This window comes from Nymphaea colorata, chromosome 13 (genome assembly GCF_008831285.2).
Source record: "Nymphaea colorata isolate Beijing-Zhang1983 chromosome 13, ASM883128v2, whole genome shotgun sequence".
Classification (NCBI taxonomy): domain Eukaryota; kingdom Viridiplantae; phylum Streptophyta; class Magnoliopsida; order Nymphaeales; family Nymphaeaceae; genus Nymphaea; species Nymphaea colorata.
The window spans coordinates 15,738,095-15,762,250 of record NC_045150.1 but is presented as its reverse complement, the minus strand read 5'-3'; the positions used below and the strand labels follow the sequence as shown (position 1 = coordinate 15,762,250).

The 24,156-nt window shown below is 36.9% G+C and overlaps 1 protein-coding gene across 1 annotated transcript; it reads right to left on the bottom strand.

Moving 5' to 3' along the window:
* Positions 1-2,701: 2,701 nt before the first annotated feature.
* On the bottom strand, positions 2,702-3,154 carry LOC116266715 (receptor like protein 29-like). Its single transcript, XM_031648026.1, has one exon. The coding sequence runs from the start codon at positions 3,152-3,154 to the stop codon at positions 2,702-2,704; it is 453 nt and encodes a 150-aa protein (XP_031503886.1).
* Positions 3,155-24,156: the final 21,002 nt, after the last annotated feature.

Genomic DNA, 24,156 nt, shown 5'->3' with positions numbered 1-24,156 from the left:
TTTGTGTTGGGGAGGAGTTCGGCGACGGGTAATTCTGTTTTGCTGTGTTCGCTTTGGCTCTTGAAGCTGAAGGATGAACGATAAGGGCCAGATGATGAATCAAACCTATGGAGGGTGGCACGGTGGAGGTAGCAGTGGGACGAGCGTGGCTGGTGGGTATCCACAGTCTGGCCGTGCAGGCTGGAAGTCGAAGAAGATGGATATGCAGTGGAAAGGGAGCAAGGGTGCTCCAGCAGCACAACAACAGGGTGTTGTCGGTTACAACCCACCGAGGCTTCAGTAATTGCAGACTCAGAACAGGCTGAAAGCACAGCGATTCCACCCAAAGCGGAAGTTCCACAGGTTTGCACCCTAATTGCCTCTCTGGTCTCTCCCTGCCCGGTGACTCCTGCTATCTTGACAACCACAGGTTTGGCTGAACCCTTAACTCGACTGAAACCCTTGGTCGAGCAGAGATCATTGGGTTTTTGAGACCCTCCCTCATTTGAGGGAGAGAGGGTTTCAGAAACCTTGTTTTCTCTGATTTAGAGAGAGAGAGAGAGAGAAAGAGAGAGAGAGAGAGAGAGAGGGTTTTGCTTGAGGCAAAGGACTCCATCATTCAGACAATTCAGAAAATACTGATGAAAGGAATGAGCTGCAGTAGTGAAGGGCTTGATTTTCCTCCTTTGAAGGCGATGGCATTCGCTACTTTTGGGGCAGGCACCTCACCCACATGCTATTTCAGAGACGATGAGCTGAACAGGTCCCTGCTATTCTAGGGAACATGGCGAACGTTAACCAGACAACCTCGATGGTGACTGGGAACAATGAAGAGCAAGCAGTCCATGGCGATGGCGAGCAGGGGCGATCATTGCTGATAAAACACGTCAATGGAAAGTGAAGAACGCTTACTGAGCAGAGGCCTTAGCTGCAGCGAACTGAGCGAATGACGATGGCAATATGGCATCGGAGGATGGAAGAGGAAGAGTGTGAAGGGAGAGAAAAAAAATGAAAAATGGCAAATCAATGAGGAAAAGTAAAACAATAAATATCGGTTTCTCGTGCTAACGAGCCGAGTTGGATGAGCAAGCTTAAACAAACTCGAACTTGGCTCGATAACATAAGCTGAACGACCAACTAAAGCCCGGCTCATTGAGTTGAAAAGCTAGCTCGAACTTGAGTTTGAGCCAAGCTTTAACAAGCCGAGTTCAAGTTGCTTGGATCATTGTTCACCCTTATTTGGAAGGATATAGAACCTTGAATTATTGTTACATGAATCTGCCTCAATTTTTTGGTTGATTCATGGGATGCTTATAAAGCGTCCCTACTGCCAAATAACCCCTAAAAGTTCCTTTAATTCATGTATCTCAACTTTTTAACTCAATCATGTAAATGACTAATTTCTCTATGACTTCACATTTTCTTGAGTTTTTTTTTTGTAGTTTAGAGGCATAACTTAGTTTGACCAACATTTTCATGTTGATACATCCCCCTTTCTAGAAGCAATTGATCATGTATCAAAATCATTCCAAGAAACGTGCTTAAGAAAGAAAACGCAACTAGAAAATTCTACCAGGCATAAATCCCAGCTTAATTCCCCATTTAATTATTTTCAAGAAATTGTAGCTTCCTTTAGGTCAACAAGATGTATAATCTCGAATTAATACAAAACAAAGTGATGCATAGGCTCGAAGAAATTAGATGCACCACAAATGATAAATATCAAACATTTGAGCGTGATTAGAAAGTGGAAGTACCAAGATTAATCTTGCTTGCCATTTGCAATTGTATATATAGGCAAGGGTCGAACCAGAGTTGAAATACAATTTTACATATTTTTTATATTAGTTATTTTAAAATTTTTAAAAATTACACATAAAATTTTGGTCTTTTTTAGATTATCTAAACAAGAACACGTAATAGAAAGTATTTTGATCAACACGTCAGATGACATTGCATGCATTATTGTAAGGCATATCATTCGTATCGAAGTAAAACAGCCCGAGATCCAAGATCCAAAATAAGCAAAACAAAGGGAACAAAGGGGATTAGTTCGGTGGTGCCTCTGTACCCACTCTTTGCAGAGAGTGTGTTCCAACTCCACATATGGTTCCATGGGCCTAGAGGTGCCGTGTTTGACTACAATTCCCTTTTTCTTTGTTCGTTCGTCCAACAAAAACCATTCACGGAACTTGGATAGTTGTCCCGTGAGCAACAAAAAAAACAGTAGCGAACCGCCCTTGCCAATTCAAACAACCCTCTTTTGGTATTCAACGTGGATCGGTGTACCGAATCGGTCACAAACAGTATAAAACGGAGTCTATCAAATACAGAACTCCTTGGTCGGACGGTACTGATTCTACTTATTTCAGAACATCCTTTTATTATCAAGACAAGTCCAGGAAACCATCCCCTGCTCTAAATGAACAGACCCATTGAACGAGGTAGATCTTTCTATTGGCCTCTATAATATGCAATCTCTATCTCTCTCTATGTTTCTATATATATATATATATATATATATATATATATATATATCAAAACATATAATCAAAGGAAGCGAACACAGAATCTCAAATTGTGTCTAATTACTCATCTGAAGATTAAAAGTGAAAACAGACTCCTCTTGTATACTCAAAAAGCAAAAAATGTACACTTTGTTCATGTTCTTTACGCAAGACAAAAAGATAATAAGAAAAAGCAGTGGAAAAGTACACTAGTGTCATAACGTGAGGAGGTTAGCAGGCAGCAGGGCCAGAGCCACACTGTACCAAGAATCCAATCTGAGACTCGACCCGCTCGAGCTCACCACTGAGCCATCACGGGCCAACGACTGGGCAACGTTGTCAGAGATGCAGCCATCGACGTCCAACCTGACCAAGCCGGTGCCGACAATCTCCGAGCCGAGACACAGGCCGTCGTTTCCGGTGAGCTTGAGCTTGGGGCCCAACCGCTCCACCACCTCCTTCCGGAACGGCACCTGCCCCCTGAGCCGGTTGTAGTTGAGGTCGAGGTCGTGAATCAAGGGAAGCCCACCGAGTCCAGATGGTATGGCCTCAGTGGGCCCGTTGTGGTTTAGGGACAGGTAGGTCAGGTTGCACAGGCGAGCCATGGAAGCCGGGATAGTGCCAACGAGCCAAGTGTAGGCCAAATCGAGGCTGACCAACCCTCCCATATGGGTCCAAGCCCTTTAGCTCCCATGGTGATGCTGGAATCTCAATAGATATGTTGTTGAAGCTCAAATCGAGCTTAGTCACCTTCAAGAGTTGGCTGAGCTCCGATGGAGTCAAAAGAAATTGAATGGAAGGGCACTTGTTTAAACAAACTCAAATCTGGTGAATATATATATATATATATATATATATATATATATATATATATATATATATATATATATATATATATATATAAAGCAATAAATATTTAAACTTAAAACCTAAGTCACCCGGACTCTTCTATTTTACTGCTGCACCCGAGTCACATCGAGTCGGGTGCGCACCAGACATGGGCGCTGCTCCAACTCATACCCGAGCCCAATTAGAATGCCATATTACTAAATGACTTATATAATATATGTTGTTGTGATATTTTACTATGCAATACAATTATTCAAGTATGTTATATACATTGATAACTAAGTTATAATGATAATATATGCATGCTTATTCTGTTATATATATTATAAATTAATAAAAATAAGAATAATAAAGTACCCTTACCGCACCGCCGAACTTAAATTTTTTATAATGTGCTGCTCCGGCACTCACACCTGCATCGGCAACCGCACCCGCACCCCAGACTCAGGTGATAGAGCTTAAAACCAAAGAAAGAAATTTGGTCAAATGGGGAGTTGGTAAGCGAACTTAAAAGAGTCATGCTCGAGGTGTGGCTTGGTCTATTGAATTGAGTTCTAGATGACCTTGTATAGCTAAACACGAGCTCGAGCCAAGCTGAACGAGCTTAATTTTGACTCGCTCCTATATAGCCCTACAAGTGGGTCAAGTGTGTGCTGAAGTGGTGTGAGGTTCCTGTATAGTGAGAGTTCACACGGCATGAGCAAGTGTTAATGATTCACTTCTTAGTTTTAATATTGACAGCACTCGTATTGAATGTTTCGCCCCCATCACTGTATCATGCTGAATGCTTAAACCCTAGGATGGGTTTTTCTGTCGAAATGAGATCTTTCTCCTAAAAGATGTTCCCTTCATCCAACTGACCTCAAAATGCAGACAAACTATCCCTCTGGAACTTGTCTTGCTCAAGTTGTTCTTCCACATGCTAAGGTAATAGATGGCATGCTTAGCCCCCTAACACTCAAGTCAATGGTTGGGGTGGGGTGCCAAATGACCCAAGTTAAAAGACAAAAAAATGCCCTTAAGAATTAGAGAAAAAAAAAATGTGGCTCACCTGGTGATCATGAGTTCAGTAGTACCGTCCCAGATGTAGAGAAATGTTAACTTAATCGTTGGCAATTTTTTTTTAAAAAAATCACTTTGGCTTCTGTAAACATTTATAAAAACATTATGGCTTGTAACAGTAGGTTCTTCGAGTGTTTGTTTACACCGGATGTTTTAAAAACAAAATTTAGACTTGGTCACTTGTTTGTTTGAGGAGATGTAATTATTTTTTCTGAACTTCATCCATTCCATCTATTATTTGTTTGGGTTGGATTGGGTGTCTATAACACCCTATAAAGGACAAGGTATTAGCGTACGTAAGAACTTTGGTCTGATCCATATTGGTATGTCAAAAATTGAATAAAACGGAAAAAGATAAGAGAGTTGAGTGTCACAGACGTTCATTTTGGTGTTTGCTTGCACCCTCATATGCTGGACAAAAGTGTCTCAAAGTTGCATTTTGGGACCATTCATCCACGAAAGCTATAATAGAGTACCAAATTATAGATAGGACTTCCAATTGGGCTCTGATCCAGTGGCAATGTTGTAGTTGGTGTGGGCACCCGGGCTCATCAAGTTTATCTTATTTGCATATGAGTGCCCCTTAAAGATTGAAATTTAAATTTAGCGCAAGGTTGTGGGTTTTCAGGCTAATGCTCTGAGCCAGTACCATAGTCTTCATAAGGATGTGATCAAGCTTTGTTGTAAATCGATTCCCTTTAGTGCTAACTGGGAATGCGATCAAATCCAAAATACAAACAATGGATCTAAAATCCAATATCAAAATCTGAATTCAAATTTTGAATCAATTCTAGCTGATTTTCAAAATGTAAGAGCATTTGAATATAAGATTTTTATTTAAAATTCAATCCAATCCGTGTCTGAATCTAAATCCAAATCTAGTTGGATATATATGTACATCCAAAACAGAATCAGGATCCAGTCAGATGTCCTTTATTAAACCTGAATCCGATCCAATTTCTTAATTGGATGTTAAATTTCTTTCCATATCCGATATTTTTTGAACTGGTTTGGTTGGATATCCAATTAAAATCAAATATATTGACAACCCTAATTTTGAAGGAATTGGCTCTATATGACCTTTCGGCTATGATTGGCCACATCCACTCAATGACAAATTCTAAAGTTCTCTTTGTTGGACATTCACAGGTTAATTTTTCATTTTAATTCTCCATTTTTTCTAACTTGATTTTGTTTAGCACACAGAATAATCTTATTTGATCATTTTCTTGGAACTATCATGGCTTGAGCGGCCTTTACTCGGCCAAAGATATCAGAGATGGTGATAGTGGCCACTACAAGAAAACCCCTTACCTCTGACGGGGCCTTTTTTCACCACCAACAGAGCTGGGTGAAGCTACGTTCATTGTAACTTGCCTCTGCATATTGGTTCCATTTGGCAACACTAACAGTATGTAACTGTTTCACATATCTGTCCCAAATATTAAGCAAATTTATGTAATATTATGTTACAACATTCCATGCATAACAATAATGTCATGTTGTGATTATCTTTGATGATATTTTGATTTTTTTTTTGGAGCTAGATGTTGGTGGTTGTTGGCTTATTTGTGTGCTTTAACTTATGGATGCTGGATTTTTGTCATTCCAGTAACATAGGGATCCAAATACTAGAATCTGTATGTGATGGTCAGATCAACTCAGTGAGTAATTATCATCTATAATCTGTATGACCAATCACCAGGTTTGGTTACTCGCTTGAAGCAAGATATGAGCATCAGAACTATATGTGAAGCATACTAATTGCGTGATTGAATTTTTATACTCATGTAGAGACCTGAATGTGACAAACAACATTTAGGAAGCACTTTCATAAAATTGAAATCCATTTAATTGATTAAAACATAATAAAATATGTTACGAAACATTGCCAAAAGAAAGCTCATTAAGTTCATGTTCTTTTGTTGCTATGATTTTCGATTGTTGGTTTTTTGGATTTTGCCTAAATCAATAAACTACGTTAATGCTTTGAGATATGACACCAGTGACTTAAAATTCCACAATATCTAACAAGATATTATATATCAAGCCAAAATTGTTAGTAGTAAGTCACAATTACTACACACACCAGGGACGGAGGCAGGGGCCTTGGCCCCCCACCATCAAATTTAAAAAAAATTCAAACATTGATATGTAAATTTCTTAAACTTTAGTTTAACTTATATAAAAAAATTGAAAAATCGTATTTTGGCCTCCGTTAAAATTTTGAAACTAGAGTTGGGTATGCTATAAGTCGCCTATGAAATGATTGTCAAATAATATGCTTTTTGGCTCCTTCAGTCTTACGTAGAAATTAATCTCTCTTTTTGTGCAGTTTAACTGCTAATGTGTATCTGTGTGTTTTGGCTTGTTTGCTTTTGTGCGCTTTTGAAGAGTTGAGTCAATTCTTGGCAAACATCACCATGTATATCAGCATTAATTGCAGTTCTGCTGATCTTTCTCCATTGCACTGCAAGCTGTTCATGCAAGATAAATTCTGCCTTTGACTAACAAGATAACACAATCAAATGACAGAGAGCAATTCTTTCACTTCTGTTTTCAGAAATTTGGTGGTGATTCTGCCATCGACTGTTGAATGCTTGTTTCTTGGTTGTCATCTATCACAACCTATATGTAAGGGGTGGTTCTCATCATTCATGAAAATGTTGCATGATTAGTTTCAATATGGATAGCCACCAACCGATTCGGGCTGATTCTGGTAACACTAAATCAATCCTCTGATTTGTGGCAATAACTCTATTGTAAATGTTCAACAGGTAGGTCTGTACAATGAGCGAGTCAACTCGGGTTCGACTTGAACTTGCTTGAAAAAACTCGGCTTGTGCTCGACTCATTTATAAACAAGCCGAGTTTGAGCTTACAAATATAATTGAAAAATAAATGAGTCGAGTTCAAGTTTCAGGAACTCAATTTGAATGGCAAAAGCCACGATAGCACGAATAGCATAATTGAATAGTTGAGCAAGAACTGGATCAGATTAGCTAGAAATATTATTGGCTTGAATCGGCTGGTTCCTTCAAGTCTTCGCTAAGTCAATTTGACCCAGTCTACCTGCTTTTTAAAAAAAAAAATGTTTTAATTAGCTTTTTATACTGTTTATTTATTTCTCAAAAGGAATATAATTTTCATATTTTATGATGATTCACAAAGAAGTCTTTTAAATCTCCGGATCGGCCAACAACATGGAAGTTGCTAGGCAACTTCATCCACTCGTTCCAAAAGCTGATTTTCACAACGTCGCAATCTGACCATGATGGCTAGCTGTGTTGAGTGTCCATTGATTCAATAATTGGACATGAAATTAATGGCTGATGAATGAGATCGAAGGTGGTCAACTCGACCTGTTGTTTCGTTATGCATTTATTACTAGTTATAAAAAACTTTTTTTTCTTTCTTCTTAATCAATTTTTATATTCTTCAGTTCTTTTTCTGAAAGAAAATTTGAATTTTTAAATTTTGACTTTTTGCTGAATTTAAACTAATCGTCCTTAGGAATAATTTAAATTTTGAATGTCTCACAAATCTACACCAACAATTGAAGCAGGTTTGTAAAACAGTAGTTATAGTGTTCAATGAATCTCTCTTGATCTTTAGGGCAAATTCATGGGATACTTAGAAAGTGTCTCTACCATCAAATGATCCCTTAAGTCATAGAACACACAAAAAAAAATGTTACTAAGCACAATCAAAACCATGGCAAATACACCCAAAAACTGGTCTTGCTCATGGCTGTTAACTAAAGTAGTTGTGGTAATAACCCTTGTGGCAACTAACCTTTTGCCATGGTTTTGACTGTGGCTGTTGCATCTTTCAGCCACAGTTTACTTAGACCACTTACTATGGTTTTGACAATTTATTTAAATAGGATATTAAATGCCTGTCGAGTATAATGGCTATGCGCTGCACAGCGCATTTAAGTAAATGATCCAAATATGACTGTGGCTGTTGCATTTTCAGCCACAGTTTACTTAAACCTTTGGCATTCGAGATGCAGCTGACTCACTCAATATGAGTTGATTCTTTGGAGGTCTTTGGTAGGAAATTCTACTTAATCCTCATCATATTTGGATCCGAGATAAGCCTTAGGTCTGAACCTGACTTTTGAATATGATTGCATCTATGGATAAAGAAAAAAAATTAAAAATCTAAATTCCCTTTCACAAAAATGAATTGAAGAATATAAAAATTAATTAACAATAAAAAGCTTGGTAACTAGTAAGAAACATCTGATAAGAAAAGAATTACGTCGAGTTTGACCACTGAACATAGGCATTTAATATGCTGGAAATGCATGTCTCATCTCCTTCGAGCCGGCTTGACTTTTAAATGCCAACTAAATCTGAATCTAACTTTTAAACACACAACCGAATCCAAACCACGCTATGATAAGTTGAAGACTGACTTTTGTTTTATGTGAATATTGGATATAAGACATTTATTTAAACTGTATTTGAATAAAAAAATGCAACAAAAAAGTATGGTAATTTTTTAAAAAGATTGAAAAAATATGAAAATGAAGGAAAACCACGTTTTTTGTTATGGCATTCTTTTCAAAAAACATTATCTGTTTGCCGTTTTATTCAGCGGACTTATTTTTCATGTTTTATCACTGTTTTTTTTAAAAAAAAAAAAAACCAAGGAGAGTTTTTTTATGATTATATTTACTACCTAATTTTGGTTGTCATCTCTTACAACCTATATGTAAGTGGTGGTTCTCATCATTCATGAAAATGTTGCTTGATTAGTTTCAATATGGGGAGCCATGATAGCACGAATGGCATAGTTGCTTCAACTTTTTGCTAGCACGACTGAATCAGATTAGCTAGAAATATTATTGGCTTGAATCAGCCGGTTGCTTCGAGCCTTCGCTAAGTCAATTTGATCCAGTCCACTTGTTTAAAAAAAAGATTTTTAATTAGTTTTTTATGCTGTTTATTTATTTTTCAAAAAGAATATAATTTTTCATATTTTATGCTTATTGATAAAGAAGTCATTTAAATCACCAAATCGGCTGACAACATGGAAGTTGCTAGGCAACTTCATCCACTCATTTTAAATGATGATTTTCACAGCGTCACAATCTGACCATGATGGCTGTACTAAACGATTTGGTTGTTAATCAGCACAAAATATGAAAATTATGTTCTTTTGAAAAATGAATAAACAACCTGTAAAAGATAATAGAAAACAATAAGTTTTTTAAAGACAAAAGACTAGATCAAATTGATTTAGCATAAATTTGAACAAACCAGCCGATTCAAGTAACTTTTTGAAAAAAAAATGCCACAACAAGGATACACTTTTTTACAATTTTTTTCGTTTTTTTCCCATTTTTTTATTTTAGACATTTTTTCATACTTTTTTAGTGCTAAACTGTTCGTTTCCAACTTCTAATTTTTATTTGTTTCTCATCTATTTATGTTTTTAAATTGCCTACCATTCAACTTATTTTCCCTTAACTTTTAAGTTTTACTCAATTTTTTTAAAATTTACCACATTTTTCCTGTTTTCTCCATGTTACCATATTATGTGATAGAAAAACCTCACCATTTAAAAGGTGGACAGCATATCTGTGGCTATGGTTGAAACCAGTTTGGGATATCTAGGGAAAAAATAAGCTCAATTGAGAACTTTGATTTGGGATTGAATAGAATTGAAAGTGGTAAAGGGAAACAAGAAAGAGTCTCATTGATGTAATTATGAGCCCTGCCCCTCAATTTGGAAATATGAAACAATGTGTTCCAAAGCAGTAAGAACCGAGCCTTCTACCACTTGAAAAAAGAAAAAGACAAATTTTCTAGAAGAGAATCTATACATAAATTGAAGACATTGAATTCCTGTTCATGCATGTTCTGCATAACAAATTGGACAGGCATGGCAACCACCGGTTGGTCACCTCAGGCGCTTGTCTTTCTTTTATGTTTTTCTTCCTTCACCTTGATTGTGGTTCTCGGCCAAGGGGAGGTGCCCTCAGCCCTTCTTTCTCTGAGCAACGTGACTGATCAATTCGGATTGCTGTCTTTCAAATCTCTTGTCACTAAAGACCCTTATAATGTGTAATCAAATTGGAATTCCAATATCTCCTTCTATGTGTGGAATGGAGCTTCATGCAGTCCTGGTTCACAAAGGGTCGATGGTCTGAACCTTAGCAACACAGTACTTGAAGGTACACTCTATCCATACATTAGGAATCTCTCCCTCTTACAGGTTCTTGATCTTACAAATGACAGTTTCCATGGTCATCTTCCCATTAATTTTAGTTACTACCCTCAGATAGAAAATCTTTCTATAATAAAAAACAATTTTGAGGGGTTGATCCCACAAACACTGAGCCTAAGCATGCATTTGTTCTCTGCTATCTGTTCATTAGCACATCGATGAGAATGAACACAAATACAAATGTACAATATGATAGAAACCACTTTAAAATAATCATATATTGATAAAAATTTCATAATTCACAAAACAACAAGCATTACTTTTCAACAATGCAATACAAAAAATCTTGTAATTAGTTCCATGGCTTTCCTCCTCGTATGCTTGCCACCACCTCCTTGACTCAGCTTACCTTTCTCAGCTTTCCATCATTGGCGACGCTGTCGGTGGGAAGATCATCCACAATGTCCTCGCCTCCAGCCAGGTGCCTGATCTATCAGGCCTCAAGGGGTTGGTACCAGGGAGCTCCTCTTATGTAAACCACCAGTGGAGGGGCTGCCGGACATCGCGACGATGGTGGTGATGAGAGTTCGAAACGTTCTAGGGACCGGGGCATGATATTAGTGGAGGAGCTGAAGAAGTTGGGAAGGATGGTGGTGAAGTTGCACGTCTTCTCGGAAGAGGAGCATGCCTTCTATGTGCACAGCCCCTAGGAAGAGGCATCTACTGAGTTGATGGGCTTCATCTCTAAGTTAATCTCTTAGTTTTGTTATATAGTTGTGAATGTTGTATGAATGCTTTTTTTCTTTAATGTTGCATTAAATAATCACTGATAGAACTCATCTGCCGCCTACAGAAAGACGATTGTGCTACTATGTTGCTGGTGCAACTGTGTCGGGGTGTTCTCTTGGAAAGAGTGATGTAAAATCAATGCAGTGCAAAATTGAAAAAAGAAAATAGTGATATGATCAGTTTATAATGGTAGAGCCTGAATTTTTTGAAAACAAAGGTACTATACTTGAGAGAATTATAAGATCTCTCTCTTTTATATTCGATTTATAAGAAAAAATAAATTCCTAATGGATCCATCCTTTAAGTAAATGGTGACAAACTATTGACAAATAATTTCTTAGTTACTTTGCAAAGCAAGCGAAACATGTCTTCTTCCTACCCAATGTAGAGATGGCTAACCTTTTTGTTTTTTTTTTTAAAAAAAAATCATTGTGCAAAATGGATTTTTTTTTCTCGAATGATACATGTGGGTAAATTCTCATCTTATGAGGACAAATAGTAGAATAAGAGAGGTGAGACTTGATGGGGACAAGGTTTGAAGCTAACTAAGGGGTTGTTTAGCAAATAAGAAGGTCTCCCATACTTTTCACTGTGACCACTTTTGATATTATAGTTGTCGCTAAGAAAAGTTTTAAGTTTAAATTTTTTTTTTTCCGGATCAGCATTTTTTTTTTGTCATCGCGATCTTAAGTTGAATGAGATGCTTTACAACCCTATGTAATTTGATAAGAGTGTTTGGTCCTTCTTATGACATAATTTCTATTTGCATATAGAGATTGATCAATAATATCATTTGATATAGCTTAAAAGGGCTATAAGAACTGCGGGACATGTTTTATTTTTTTGTTACAGTCATATTTTGAATTTATGTTAGCACTAACCTAAAAGACTTTACGGCGCAAAAGAGAAGTGTTTTTTCAAATAATAAAAAAATCAATTTAAAATTTAAAAATGCTTTGAAAATTAAAAAATATTTTTATTTTAATAACAGCTATTACAAGCATGACAGATTGGATGCGCTTCATCAACCAAACCGGTAGGTGTAGATTAGCTTTTTGTTAAAGAAAAAAACTAAAAAAACATCAGCTATCACCTCGTTCGTGAAATATTATGAGGCGGATGCAGTTTTCTTAAGTTCCTATTTGTTTCGGATCGGATAGGGAATTACATGTGAACATGGATTTGGATCTTTTTTTTCTTTGACCCCGATAAAATGTTTGAAGAACGTAAGAGGAAAGTCCGCTTCCCAAGTGCATGTTTGATGCAGATGATAAGTATCAGGGTTTTAAACGGTTTTTCTGAAATGCATCACATTTTTACCATGTAAAAATCCAAGAAACAGGGGAAGGATTTCTAGCCCATCATCCTGTCTACCTCTAGAGGTTGCCTCTTACGATCTGCCCTCATCAAGGAGGGGGAGCTTGAAGGTAGCACAGCGATGGCTGGTTTCCGGTAAGATCGATCACTCTCTCCTCTCTTTTTTTGTTTATTTTTTTTCCAGCCATTTCTCTATCCATTTCTTGTTTTTCCGAACCACGACTGGTTTTCTGGAGGAGGGAGAAGGGTCTTCCTTGTGCCATCCAGTTGGTTTCTGATATAATTTCATCTACATGTGTAACAACGGTCATGACTCCCCTTTTCGACCAAGTTTTTTTTTTTTTTTGAAATTTATTCTCGTTGCTCATTTTGGTTTGTTGATGGTTTGATTTGTGATTCATCGCTTTTGGGTATGTGGTCCAGGACTATTAAGGTCTTGGTTGCTGTTAATTTTGTTAGTCAAGGTGGATTCCAGTGAAGACCATTCGAATTATCGTTCACAAGGAAGTTGGGTGTTTCGATCTGACATTTTGAGCATTTCTTTCTGCTTTCTGTTATATCAATGGCGGCTTCTCCATTTCTTATGCAGGATCAGACGGATGAAGGTTTCTTTGACAAGCTTGTGGATGATGAGTTTCGGATTGTTGGTTCTTCTGCAGCTGAGTTACAGGAGGGTAATGATTCGGATGGGATCAACTGAGCTCCCTGCTGACACTTCTCTAGCGAAACTTTCCTTGAGTGAATTGGAGTACCATTCACAGGTTCAGGTGGACGAGGCTGTTGCCAGAAAAGCTGGCTCCTTTAGTGTCAGTAACTCGGTCGAATTCAAACCAGAGAAAGTAAATCAGGTTGCAGAAGGGAGTAGTTCCGATGTGCTTGTTGAGTCCAACGAGTCTGCCATACCAGTAGAGTTGGTTGCACATGGTGCGGGTGCCAATGCCCATCTGAACAATTTGGAAGCAGATTTTCCGTCTGTTAAGGGTTCTAAGCAGACCCGGGCGAGCATGAAGGAGGTGCAGTGGAGTAGCTTTCATACAGGTATGGGCGATAATGATTCTGGTGGTTTTAGTTCTCATTCAGATTTATTTGCAGAATGGATGAAAATACATCTAGACAGACTACAGGGGAGCATGGCACCACATTCTCTTCAACGTCTTTGCAATCTCAATCGCAAAATCAAGCTGGTTTTGTTCAAGGGAGAACACAGCAAACTGATGCAATCAATGATGGCCTGCAGTCGTCTTCATCTTCTGTCTTTGATAGTTCTTTTGTTCTAGATCCCCAAGAGGAAATCGTTGAGAAGGGCCTAATTGGTGAAACTGCTGATTTGTTGTGAAGTACAACAAGGCAAAGCGATGCACTAAGTTGGTGATGCAATGTGTAGCTAAGCGATGCATAGTGAAGCTTAAGTTTCATGGCAAAAATAATCTAACATATTATATCAACAAAAATCATGTCAGAAATTAAAAACAAGAGCAAAAAAACCATTTTTTTTCTGGTGCCAAAATCAGACATGAAGGATGGCTCTGATTTGCTATTTGCGAGAAAGTTTAATTAGTTGTTATCAACAATTATACATAAAAGTTTGTAAAATATTTAATTCCTTACAAGTACTGCGGATGAAAAAAAACATTACTTTGGTTTATTTAAACAACAAACTCATGAGAGCACCGGTTTGGTCAAATGGTTATAAGTTCAATAAATTCACTAAACTCTATGATTTTTATCCAACATTTATTAACTTACACTATTTCATTCAACAAACAACCTTCAATAAATTAACACTTATCGCTTTTATCTAATTCTACCATGCGGCTGAGAAAAAAATTAAACAAAAACAATGTGAAATAGAAAAATGAAAAAAAAAATACAAGCATTAATTACAAAACAGAGGTAGAGGGAGAGATAGACATGAGCGATAGGTAGGCACTCGAGGTGCACATTTCGTGCGTTGAGTTGTGTGATTCAAATAACAGTGGTGGTTACCTTATGGGTTCTGGTAATATAGCGGTGGTAATCGCTGTTATAGGTTTACAGCGGTGAAATTTCTACTGGTGCTAGAGAACACCGGTATAAATACCTTAGCGGCGTAGCGGCGAGACATTTCACCGGTATAAGTATATATGACTGCAAACTACCTCCTCGTTAGAGATCTATACCAGTTGTAATCATCATCGGTATTGGACTGTCCCAGTTGCGTTCATCACCTGTATAGGTTATTATGATTAAAGAATAGCACAAACATAATTTGTACCCCTCAAGAAAACACTTATAGCCTCTAGTAAATATTTCCATGCCTTTCAACCAAAAATATGTCTTACGCAATGTGTTCCTTCTGCATCCAGGTGCTAAGGGGGAACAAAACTCAGCCATGTGATGCAATGGTCAGCTGTTGACAGATGACAGTACCATGGTAATTAGAAATGATGGTGGTGAGGGCAGTCTATTGTCTGTGGAAAGGTTGCAAGAGTTGAAGGTATGTAGAGAAGTTGCTCGAAAGAATCAGAGTCTGAAGTCAATTTGGTTCACTCGACAAGAGATTTTCTTGTATATATACAATGATGGCAGGAAGGTATTCATATTCCACCTTGTATACTGCATCATTCGTTATGTATAAAAAATCTCACCTTATAAAAGAACCTCTGGAGGACGATCTGAAAAGTTTTCGAATATCAATTTATTTTTAGTAATGTTTCTCGTAATAAAAGGCTTAGATGCCTAAGATTGTCTTGTACATAGTTCTAGTTATTGTACTGCAAACACGATCATGCCTTAGTGTACGGAATAACACTTGAGCATATTTAGGAAGAGGTTGCCAACAAACAAATGATAAGTGGTCCAACCTAGGAGTTGGGCTTTCTTTCTACTCTATGTTTTTTCTTTTGACATCCACGTCATTGAATACAACAATGTTATTTCAATTCAAAACGAAGCTGATACCATTAGTAGTATGATACTGTAATAAATGACAGTTTGTCATTGAGAAGAACGCCAGATGGTACATCAGCATAAGATGAGATTCTTTTGTAATGAACAAATAATGCAGTATATGGGGTGGAGTATGAATACCTTCCTACCATCATTGAATTGAACTCATCAATCCATGCACCACCTTGCACACACACACACATATATATGTCGCTAGACAAATTAGACCGGATAAATAATTAATGAGACTGATTAGCTTTGATGCATTTTTCTTCTCAAAAGTTACAAGTAACCATTTATATTTATACAATTACCTACAGGCACATGCCCCACTGTTTTTAAGTATGAAAAATACCATTTTACCCTAATAAAAAGAAAATACCTGAATAGAAAGGTTTTTATGGGCCACATCTTTTTGACAATTTCTTCAATATTTTTGTCTATTTTATAAGTATCAATATTAATAAAAAAAAGGACCAGGGTGAGTGTATGTACAAAATGTGATTTTTTTCATTTTCTTCATAGAAATTGCTCAAGATTTTAACATTTTTCTTCAATTAATGAAGCAGGTGTTTGTCAATCATTTTATTACGTCAAACAACTTTTCAATCTTTTTAACGCCCTTCGTCGTACAAAGAAATTCATCTATTTGAAAAATTTTACTGTATTTGGATTTTCTGATTGCTGAAAATTCTTGTCAATCGATTGTGAATGATGATTATATATGTGGTATATTTCAAATAAACTGAGATAGGAATTGGAGCCGTTTATTTTTCTTTGTTATCTCATTTGTCCATTCTTTTTGCACCAAAGATCTTACCTTTTCTGGAGCTAGATCTCATGTGCCTCCATGCCTTTTTGGTTTTGAAACCTTGAAAAATTGTGAGATTCCCTTCATTAGGGACATAAGATTCGTCACCAAAAAAAGGATAATGGTAACCTCACCTAACCTATAGTAATAAAAATACATGTCCTACTGAGACTTGTAACTTGCTATGCTCTTTAGTAGCAGGCCCTGACTCACCCTCCTCTAAAAGGCTGATTCATTCAGACCAACATGAGGGTCCAACCACATTGCATTGCCAGGATCCACTGAGAGTGAATTTTTTTAAGGTTATCAGTCTTGAAGTTCCTCAGTAGAGATAGGATAAATAAAAAATCAGTCTTCCATTACCTTTCATTAGTCCTAAGAACTTCTGAAACTCAGTTCCTTAATTGTGGGAGGGGCACTTTAAAAGGATGTCATATTTTCTATAACGAGTCAATGTTTCCCTATAAACAAGACTTATTTCATTGAAAAATTGTAATTTGTAAAGGAACGGTTTCATAGTTGATTTTTTTTATATTAACTTGGAGAAGTAGCCTTAAATGACTTTATATTTTCCAGTCTTCATTAAAATTGTGAAACAGACAGTTCTAAAGAAACTTATTCAGTTTTTCCTATGGACTTCTTGCTTCCACATGCATGTGCACTGCACCTTAAGTTTGCCTGTGTGATGGTTGAGTTTCAGTTTGGGACTGCATTCTAGGATCAAGAGGTTGGAAGGCTGAGCCCAAGGAAACATTCAGTTTTTACCTGCTAGTTAGCAGCTTTTCATTTCGCATCCTTTATTTTTTTATATTTTCTTCCACAAGATCTTTCCCTTCTGATCTTTGTGCCGATAATAGTGTAGGCCCAAGGGTAGGATGGGCCTTCTGGTCACTTGCTGAAATTGAGTCATTAGAAAACAAGTGCTGAAAATTTCTGGGTTATTCAATTGCTTTGAATTTCTTGAGAACAGTACTTGCCATGAATTTGAAAATGAAACAGTCTCAAATAATGTCATCTACCAACAAATTGGATTTTGAACTGGATTTTTGGCCATCTCAATTAATGTCCAAAACATGTACATCTATATGTGATTAAGGTACATTGTTTGTTAGAGGTAACTTAAGACTGTTTGTGCGGCTGCAGATGTTCTGATGAGTATAAGAAAGATGGTAAATTTGACATGGTTTAATTCGACATACAACCTTGGTTAAATCTTACCATGTTGTTGAGAAAAAAGTAAATTAAAACAAAAACATAGCTAACGTGAAATATGAAAATAGAAACGATGCAAGTGTCAATCACAAAACATGTTGAAAGACATCGTTCGAAAGATGAAATCAGCCCTGAAAAATAAAGTATTCTGTTGCTTTCACTGTTACAATTTCCCTCCATCAAAAGGTGTATCTATACGTCAAGAAATCTTGGCGATTGCCAACCAAAAAAAGAAGCCAATTTTACCTTTCATGATGTTCCCAGCTTTCATACAATGAAGAACAAAATGATATTCTTCCTTTGGTGCTTTTAATATCTGCCTTCGATTAGTTTTACATGTTGGGTAATTCTTTGGCTTATTTTTACAGGTTGACTAATTCTTTTGTTTTATTTCTATCCAAGTATCAGACTTAAAATTAATTTTAGTTAGCAAAGGAAAAACATCCTCAGTTTTTGTGTTTGCAGTTTTCAACGAACAAGGAATGATCCTTCTGGTTCTATATGCTAGTTCCTTAATTTTTTTATATGCGAGATTTTTCCACAAAAAATCTTCGCCTTATTGGCAAAATTCCATAATCAATCCTGCATGTTGCCACATCGAAAACCCCGAGATACTTTTTTACATATATATCTCGCTTTTAGTCATTGACATTTTTGAAACCGTACTCTTCAACTTGGTTCACTTAATAGCTCATGTTGGTTGTAAGATCCAGAATACCTTTTACATATATATAGCTATTAGTGAGTTACATCTTTCTACTTAAACTCATCCACACAATCTTGATCTATATAATTTTGGAGTTTGTACGGAAACCATTTAATTAGCAATTTTTCCTTTTTAGTTTTATTTTCTTGATAATATTTTCAATTTGAAGGGATAATTTCATCATTTGGGTGACTAATATTTTTTAATGCTTTGGCCTTCTTTCAGGTGGTGGGTTAAATCCTGCTCACCTGAAGGGATAATTTCATCATTTGGGTGATTACTTCAATACTTTTGACGAGATCAAGCATTTGTTTGAAAAACAAAAGGAAAAGTTGGGTGGACATTTGGTGTTTCTCAAAAGGAGTCTTATTTTTCTCATTTAATTTGTGGAGCAGTGTCTTTTAACATTGAAAACATTGTTGGTTTGGATTTTTAGATTTAAATACATTGACGTTGCACGTAGTGATTGGGAAAACATATATACGTTTTTTTTTACAGTTCAATTAAAAAAAAGTGTGTTAAACTGTTTTTAAATCCAATGTACGGGGACTTTCTGTAGTGAGATAGATCTTCAATATTGATGTATACACATGCAGCTACATTCTACAATGCAATTGTTACGTTACAAAGAATTTTATAATGAAGGAGCACGATTTGTAATGCAGCGACAGCTGCATGTATAAGAGATTTTGAACATTGTCTTTACTTTACTCTGCGCAACAAATATCTTTCTTGGATGGATCCTGAAATTATTTTTTTACAAAGTGTGAGTCAACCAGACCCCTACTGAAACCCAAAAGGTTGTAGGATAATAATTGAAAAAAATAAAAGGGTCTTCACTAGAATTGTGTAGAAAACAATGGTCAACATCAAATTTCCCAAGACAAGTATAAGTGGCTTTTTGTCGACTTCTTTTCTGTTTCCTTCTCCCATTTTATCTCTCCTCACTCTCTTGAATCTTGTTCATAGCCTTCTATTTGTAAGGGCTTTATGTTGAGCAACAAAAAGTCCCCAGCCATCTATGGCGATCGGCGAGCACACCAGAGCTTGAGCAGCGACAGTAAAACTCAACAACAACAAGTATCATTTTTTCTTTCTCTCACCCCCTCAAGTTTCTTCTACATTTCTTTCTTTGAGGGTGTTCTGCTATGTCACCGGTATGCGGGGTATGGGTGCCGGTGCCGGTGCCAGTGCGATGCATCTCAAAGAATTACGGTGCGGCAGTGCAGCGAGGGTATTTATTATTATTGTTAGTTTATTATTATAATATATTAATAATATCAAATTTGATAAAAAAAATTGAAATCAATAAGGTGCGGGTTGGGTGCGAATGTGGGTCGCAGATTACAAGGCACTCTGAGCTCTCTGATTGAGTCCTATAATATTTTATTACACAATTGTATGATTTGTTTTAAGACATAGGTCAAATAAAATAGTGTTCACAACGATGTGATAAACACTTGGAAAAATTAAAAGCAATAATATCATTGTATGGATTGGTTTTATGATAACATGGTGCTTAATAAAAGGCAATAAGCAGTCAGACAAAATAGATTCTAATAATGCAAATGCAATATTCATTTTATGATATCCTAAAATAAATTTGGGTTTACAAGAATGTGATAAGAACAAAAAATCATGCGATAACACAACTACATGATTTATTTTATGATAGACTCAAGTAATATCATGCTTACAAGTAGGCAATAAGCACTTAGAAAAATTAAATGCAACAATGATACTATATGAACTGGTTTTACGATAAAAAGACGTTTACAAAGAGGTCATAAATAGTAAAACAAACTAGATTGCAATAAAGCAACTATAGGATTCATTTTATAATTCATTCAAATAAAATCGTGTCTACAAAAAGAGTTTCTATCGTCAAATTTATGTGTTAGATGGAGAGGTGGGCATGAGTATGTTAACCATCATCCATATTAAGATACTATGCATAACATCACATATGTATATTTCATGATGGTCACAACAGAATATATTATTGCATTTTAGAACCCAGTTTTGATAGACTATCTAAACAAGAAATAGTGTCTCAACTGCAGGCATGTATAAATACAAATTCATGCTAGCACATTGTCACTACAATATTTTTGTTTATGCCCGACGACCAATACTTTAGGATGAGGACCGTAGCGAATAACCTCTACATTTGGTCAGGACAAGAATGAGTTTCCCACCCAAGCCATTTGCATATTTTGTGTGAACCACAGTTGCACGATAACCTTTTCCACCTTTTTCCTCTCTCTTTCTCCCCTCAAACCCACCAGTTAAGTTGCAGAAGGGTAATGTAAATCTAGGATTTCCCCATTCTTTTAGACAACAAAAGATTGAATGCATGACAAACAGAGAGGTTGGAATGATTGCGTTTTGCTCCTCTTCGTCTCGCTGCGGCGTCTTTCTTTTTACTAGCGCCTTCTAGTACTCCAAAAAGGTTAGTTGGATATGCAGTTGGAAAGTTCCTATTTTCTATAACCACATCAATTGGAGGCTTCAGATTCTTGTTTGGACATAATGTCTTAAAAAGGCAGATTATGTCGGTTGGATTTCTATCGTGCTACCCTCGTGTGTGTTGATTGCTCTTCCATATCAACTTCCTTCTTGCCTTTTAGGGTCTTAGACCAAATTGCCTCTAATGCATCATGGTTTCCACCGGTGAGTACTCACTACAACAAATGTTGGAAACTGGAATTAGGATCGAGCCATTAGGATCGGTTTGTAGATCCTTTCCTAAATCTCAACATAAAAAAGGCGTGTTAGTTGTGACAATAAAGCCAATCCCTCGCCCCCTTTCCGGTGAAAATCCACCTTCCGCTCATCCCTGTGGCCCTTGCCATTGCAGCATGCACTGATGTCAAGCATCCATCACAATCGACCGATTGTCACTGACAGAAGAGGCGGAGAAGAAGAAAGGTTCCTCAACTATGTCATTGCTTCCCAAATTTTTCTGTTTCATCAGAAAATCCATGATTCGCCTGCTTTGTTGCTCGTTTTCTGGCATTTCTCCTTGCTCAGTTTGCTGGTTGCTCACTTTGCCATCGTCATGTTGTTGTTCATCTCCTCTGCTTGCAGCAATCGCCAAATTGCAGGTCCGCTCGGATTGAATAGGAGTTTGGCTTTCGAATATTTGTCGAAAATAAGAAAAATATATGGTTAATAAAAAATTCAAGAAATATTAAAAATTAATTAGAATCTGGCCAGTCTCACTCTTAAATTGGCCATGAAATGTAATCTGCTTGCAGGCGGCTCAATTGGATGAGCGCGAGAATTAGGGATGCACAGGTGACCAACTCTTGGTAGAAGGTAAAGGAAGAGCTTGAGAAATCTGGCCGCATATTAAAGGGGATATGGGCTTTTTCTTTGAAATTTTTGTTTAAGGTGGCCGCATGTTTGTTGTTTTCTTTTGTGGATAAATGTCTTTGTTTCACTTTGACCCTCACATTTGCCAAACATATTCATTAGCTCCAGCATTAATTCTGTGGATTAATGTATGGATTTCTCATGTGTTGTTGATTTGCTTGATTGTCACATGTGACAGAAGGAACCTAGGGTTCCATCATCTTTTCAGTGTTTCAATTGTGGTTTTTTTTTTGTTTGATTTTTGTGCCTCTGCTGAAGTGCAGAATCTCATGTTTAGATGATGTGACTAACGTGGATGGTTCCTTCTCTTTTTGTTTTGTCAGCTTGGGTTGAAGATACAGGAGTTAGGAAGATGAGGTATTCTGGTTCTTCACTTCTTTTTCTTCTTTTGATTGTTTAGGATTTGGTTATCTAGTTTCCATGGCATGGGCACATCAGCTCTTTTATCTTCCCCATTTTATAAGACTTTTTGGGAAGCAATTGAAATATGTATAGAGATGGTTGGTTGGCATTCATTGACATGCAATTTCCCATAATTGCAATAAATTTATTGTACAAATGTGAAGCTTCCGCCCCTCCCTCCCTCCTCTCAACTTCGTTGATCTTTCTACCAAACAATGCCAACCAGAATACCCAACGCCTTTTTATCATCAAAATCAGACAGGCCAAAATTTGTGGGCTCATTAGGCGAACCAGGCCACTCAACCCTGGTCCCTTCTCCAGCCATCACCACCAAACCTGGCCACAGCCACAGGTGTCGAATCTCTTTTTTTCATGCTCTTTCCCCACCAATAGAAAGAATGCGAGGAGAGGATAGACTTATTATGAGCTTTTACTCTTTTTAGTTATTCTGCAGCTTCTACATCCCACTTCTATTAATGAGAATATTCTTTGCTGTCCAGGCATCTCTTCTACATTTCTATTTTCAAATTTCCCCTCCCTTGAAGACTGAGATTAATTTAGGCTGTGCCCATAATTTGGCCGTAGCCTTTCATATTTCTATTTTCCTTTTAACGAGTTCAGAAGAATTCTAATCTGAGTTAAAGATTAAACTTGGCTTGAATACTTAAGATACAGTAAAAATTAAATTCTGCTCTGTGCCCTCATTCAAACACAGAACACTATACTTGCACCTTTAGTGGGACCTGAGTTATGCCAAACTGAAAATCTTGAATTTCTTTTTAAGGATTAATGCACTTGAAGAGAAATACATCAGTCTTTATTGAATATAATTTTTTATTATATTTTTTGCAAACAGGCCCATATTTGATTAAGGTTACTGCAATCTTTAGGTGTGACTGAGATACTACACGCATGTTTGCTCCATCATTACCACCGAACCTGTCCACAGCCACAGGTGCTGAATGGTTACACTCAATTCGGGTGTTGGCCAAGGCTTAACCATTCCATACAATTCACTTAGGCTACAGTGATTGGTTATCCAACACCCCTTCCTCTTTTTTTTCATGCTCTTTCCCCACCAATAGAAAGGAATATGAGGGACGATAGACTGATTATGAAGCTTTTACTCTTTTTAGTTATTATGTAGCTTCTATATCCCCACTTCTATGAATGAGAATATTCTTTGCTGTCCATGCATCTGTTCTACATTTCTATTTTCAAATTTTCCCTTCCCTGAAGACCAAGATCAATTCATGTTGTGCCCAGAATTTGGCCATAGCCTTTCATATTTATATTTTCATTTTAATGAGTTCAGAAGAATTCTAATCTAAGTTAAAGATTAAACTTGAATTCTTAATTTATGGTAAAAATTAAACTCCGTTTGGCTTCTCATTCAAACACATAACACTATATTTTGCACTTTCAGTGGGACCTGAGTCATGTCAAACTGAAAATCTTAAATTTCTATTTAAGGATTAATGCACTTGAAGAGAAGTGCGTTAGTCTTTATTGGAATATAATTTTTTACTATTATTTTTAGCACGTAGCCCCTTTTTTTGTACTATATATATGTTGTTCAAAGGAATCAATAAAAACAAGTTCTCGCCAGCTTTATCTTTCGTGCTTCCTCTGAATAAGTTTTTCCATGTTATCAGAGCAAAATGAGAGGCAAATCGACTGCTCCCTAACGTTAACTCCAAAAAAAACCAAACTTTTGTAGAGAGGTCCTTCTGACACCTGGAATTGGAATAATATTTTGCTCGATAGCTAGAATTGCCTGAAGAATCAGCGCTGGCCTTCCTCTCTGCCGCCTGATACACATTTGTCTCCAGCAAATTATTCCAGAGAACGGCGGGAAAGGAAGTCAGGGGAGGGCGCCTTTCTCGCTGGATTCTTCCTGTACTCCGGCAGCGACCCTATCGCCGGAATTTTTCAGGTTCGACTGAATTTCTCTGCTGATGTCAGCGATGAGCCCGTTACAATCTCATCTCGGCAGCTCCTGTTCTCAGCTACAGGTTTCAGCTCGACAGCAGGTT

Coding starts and splice junctions, on each gene's coding strand:
- LOC116266715 (XM_031648026.1), bottom strand. CDS start 3,154: ATGGGAGGGTTGGTCAGCCTCGATTTGGCCTACACTTGGCTCGTTGGC.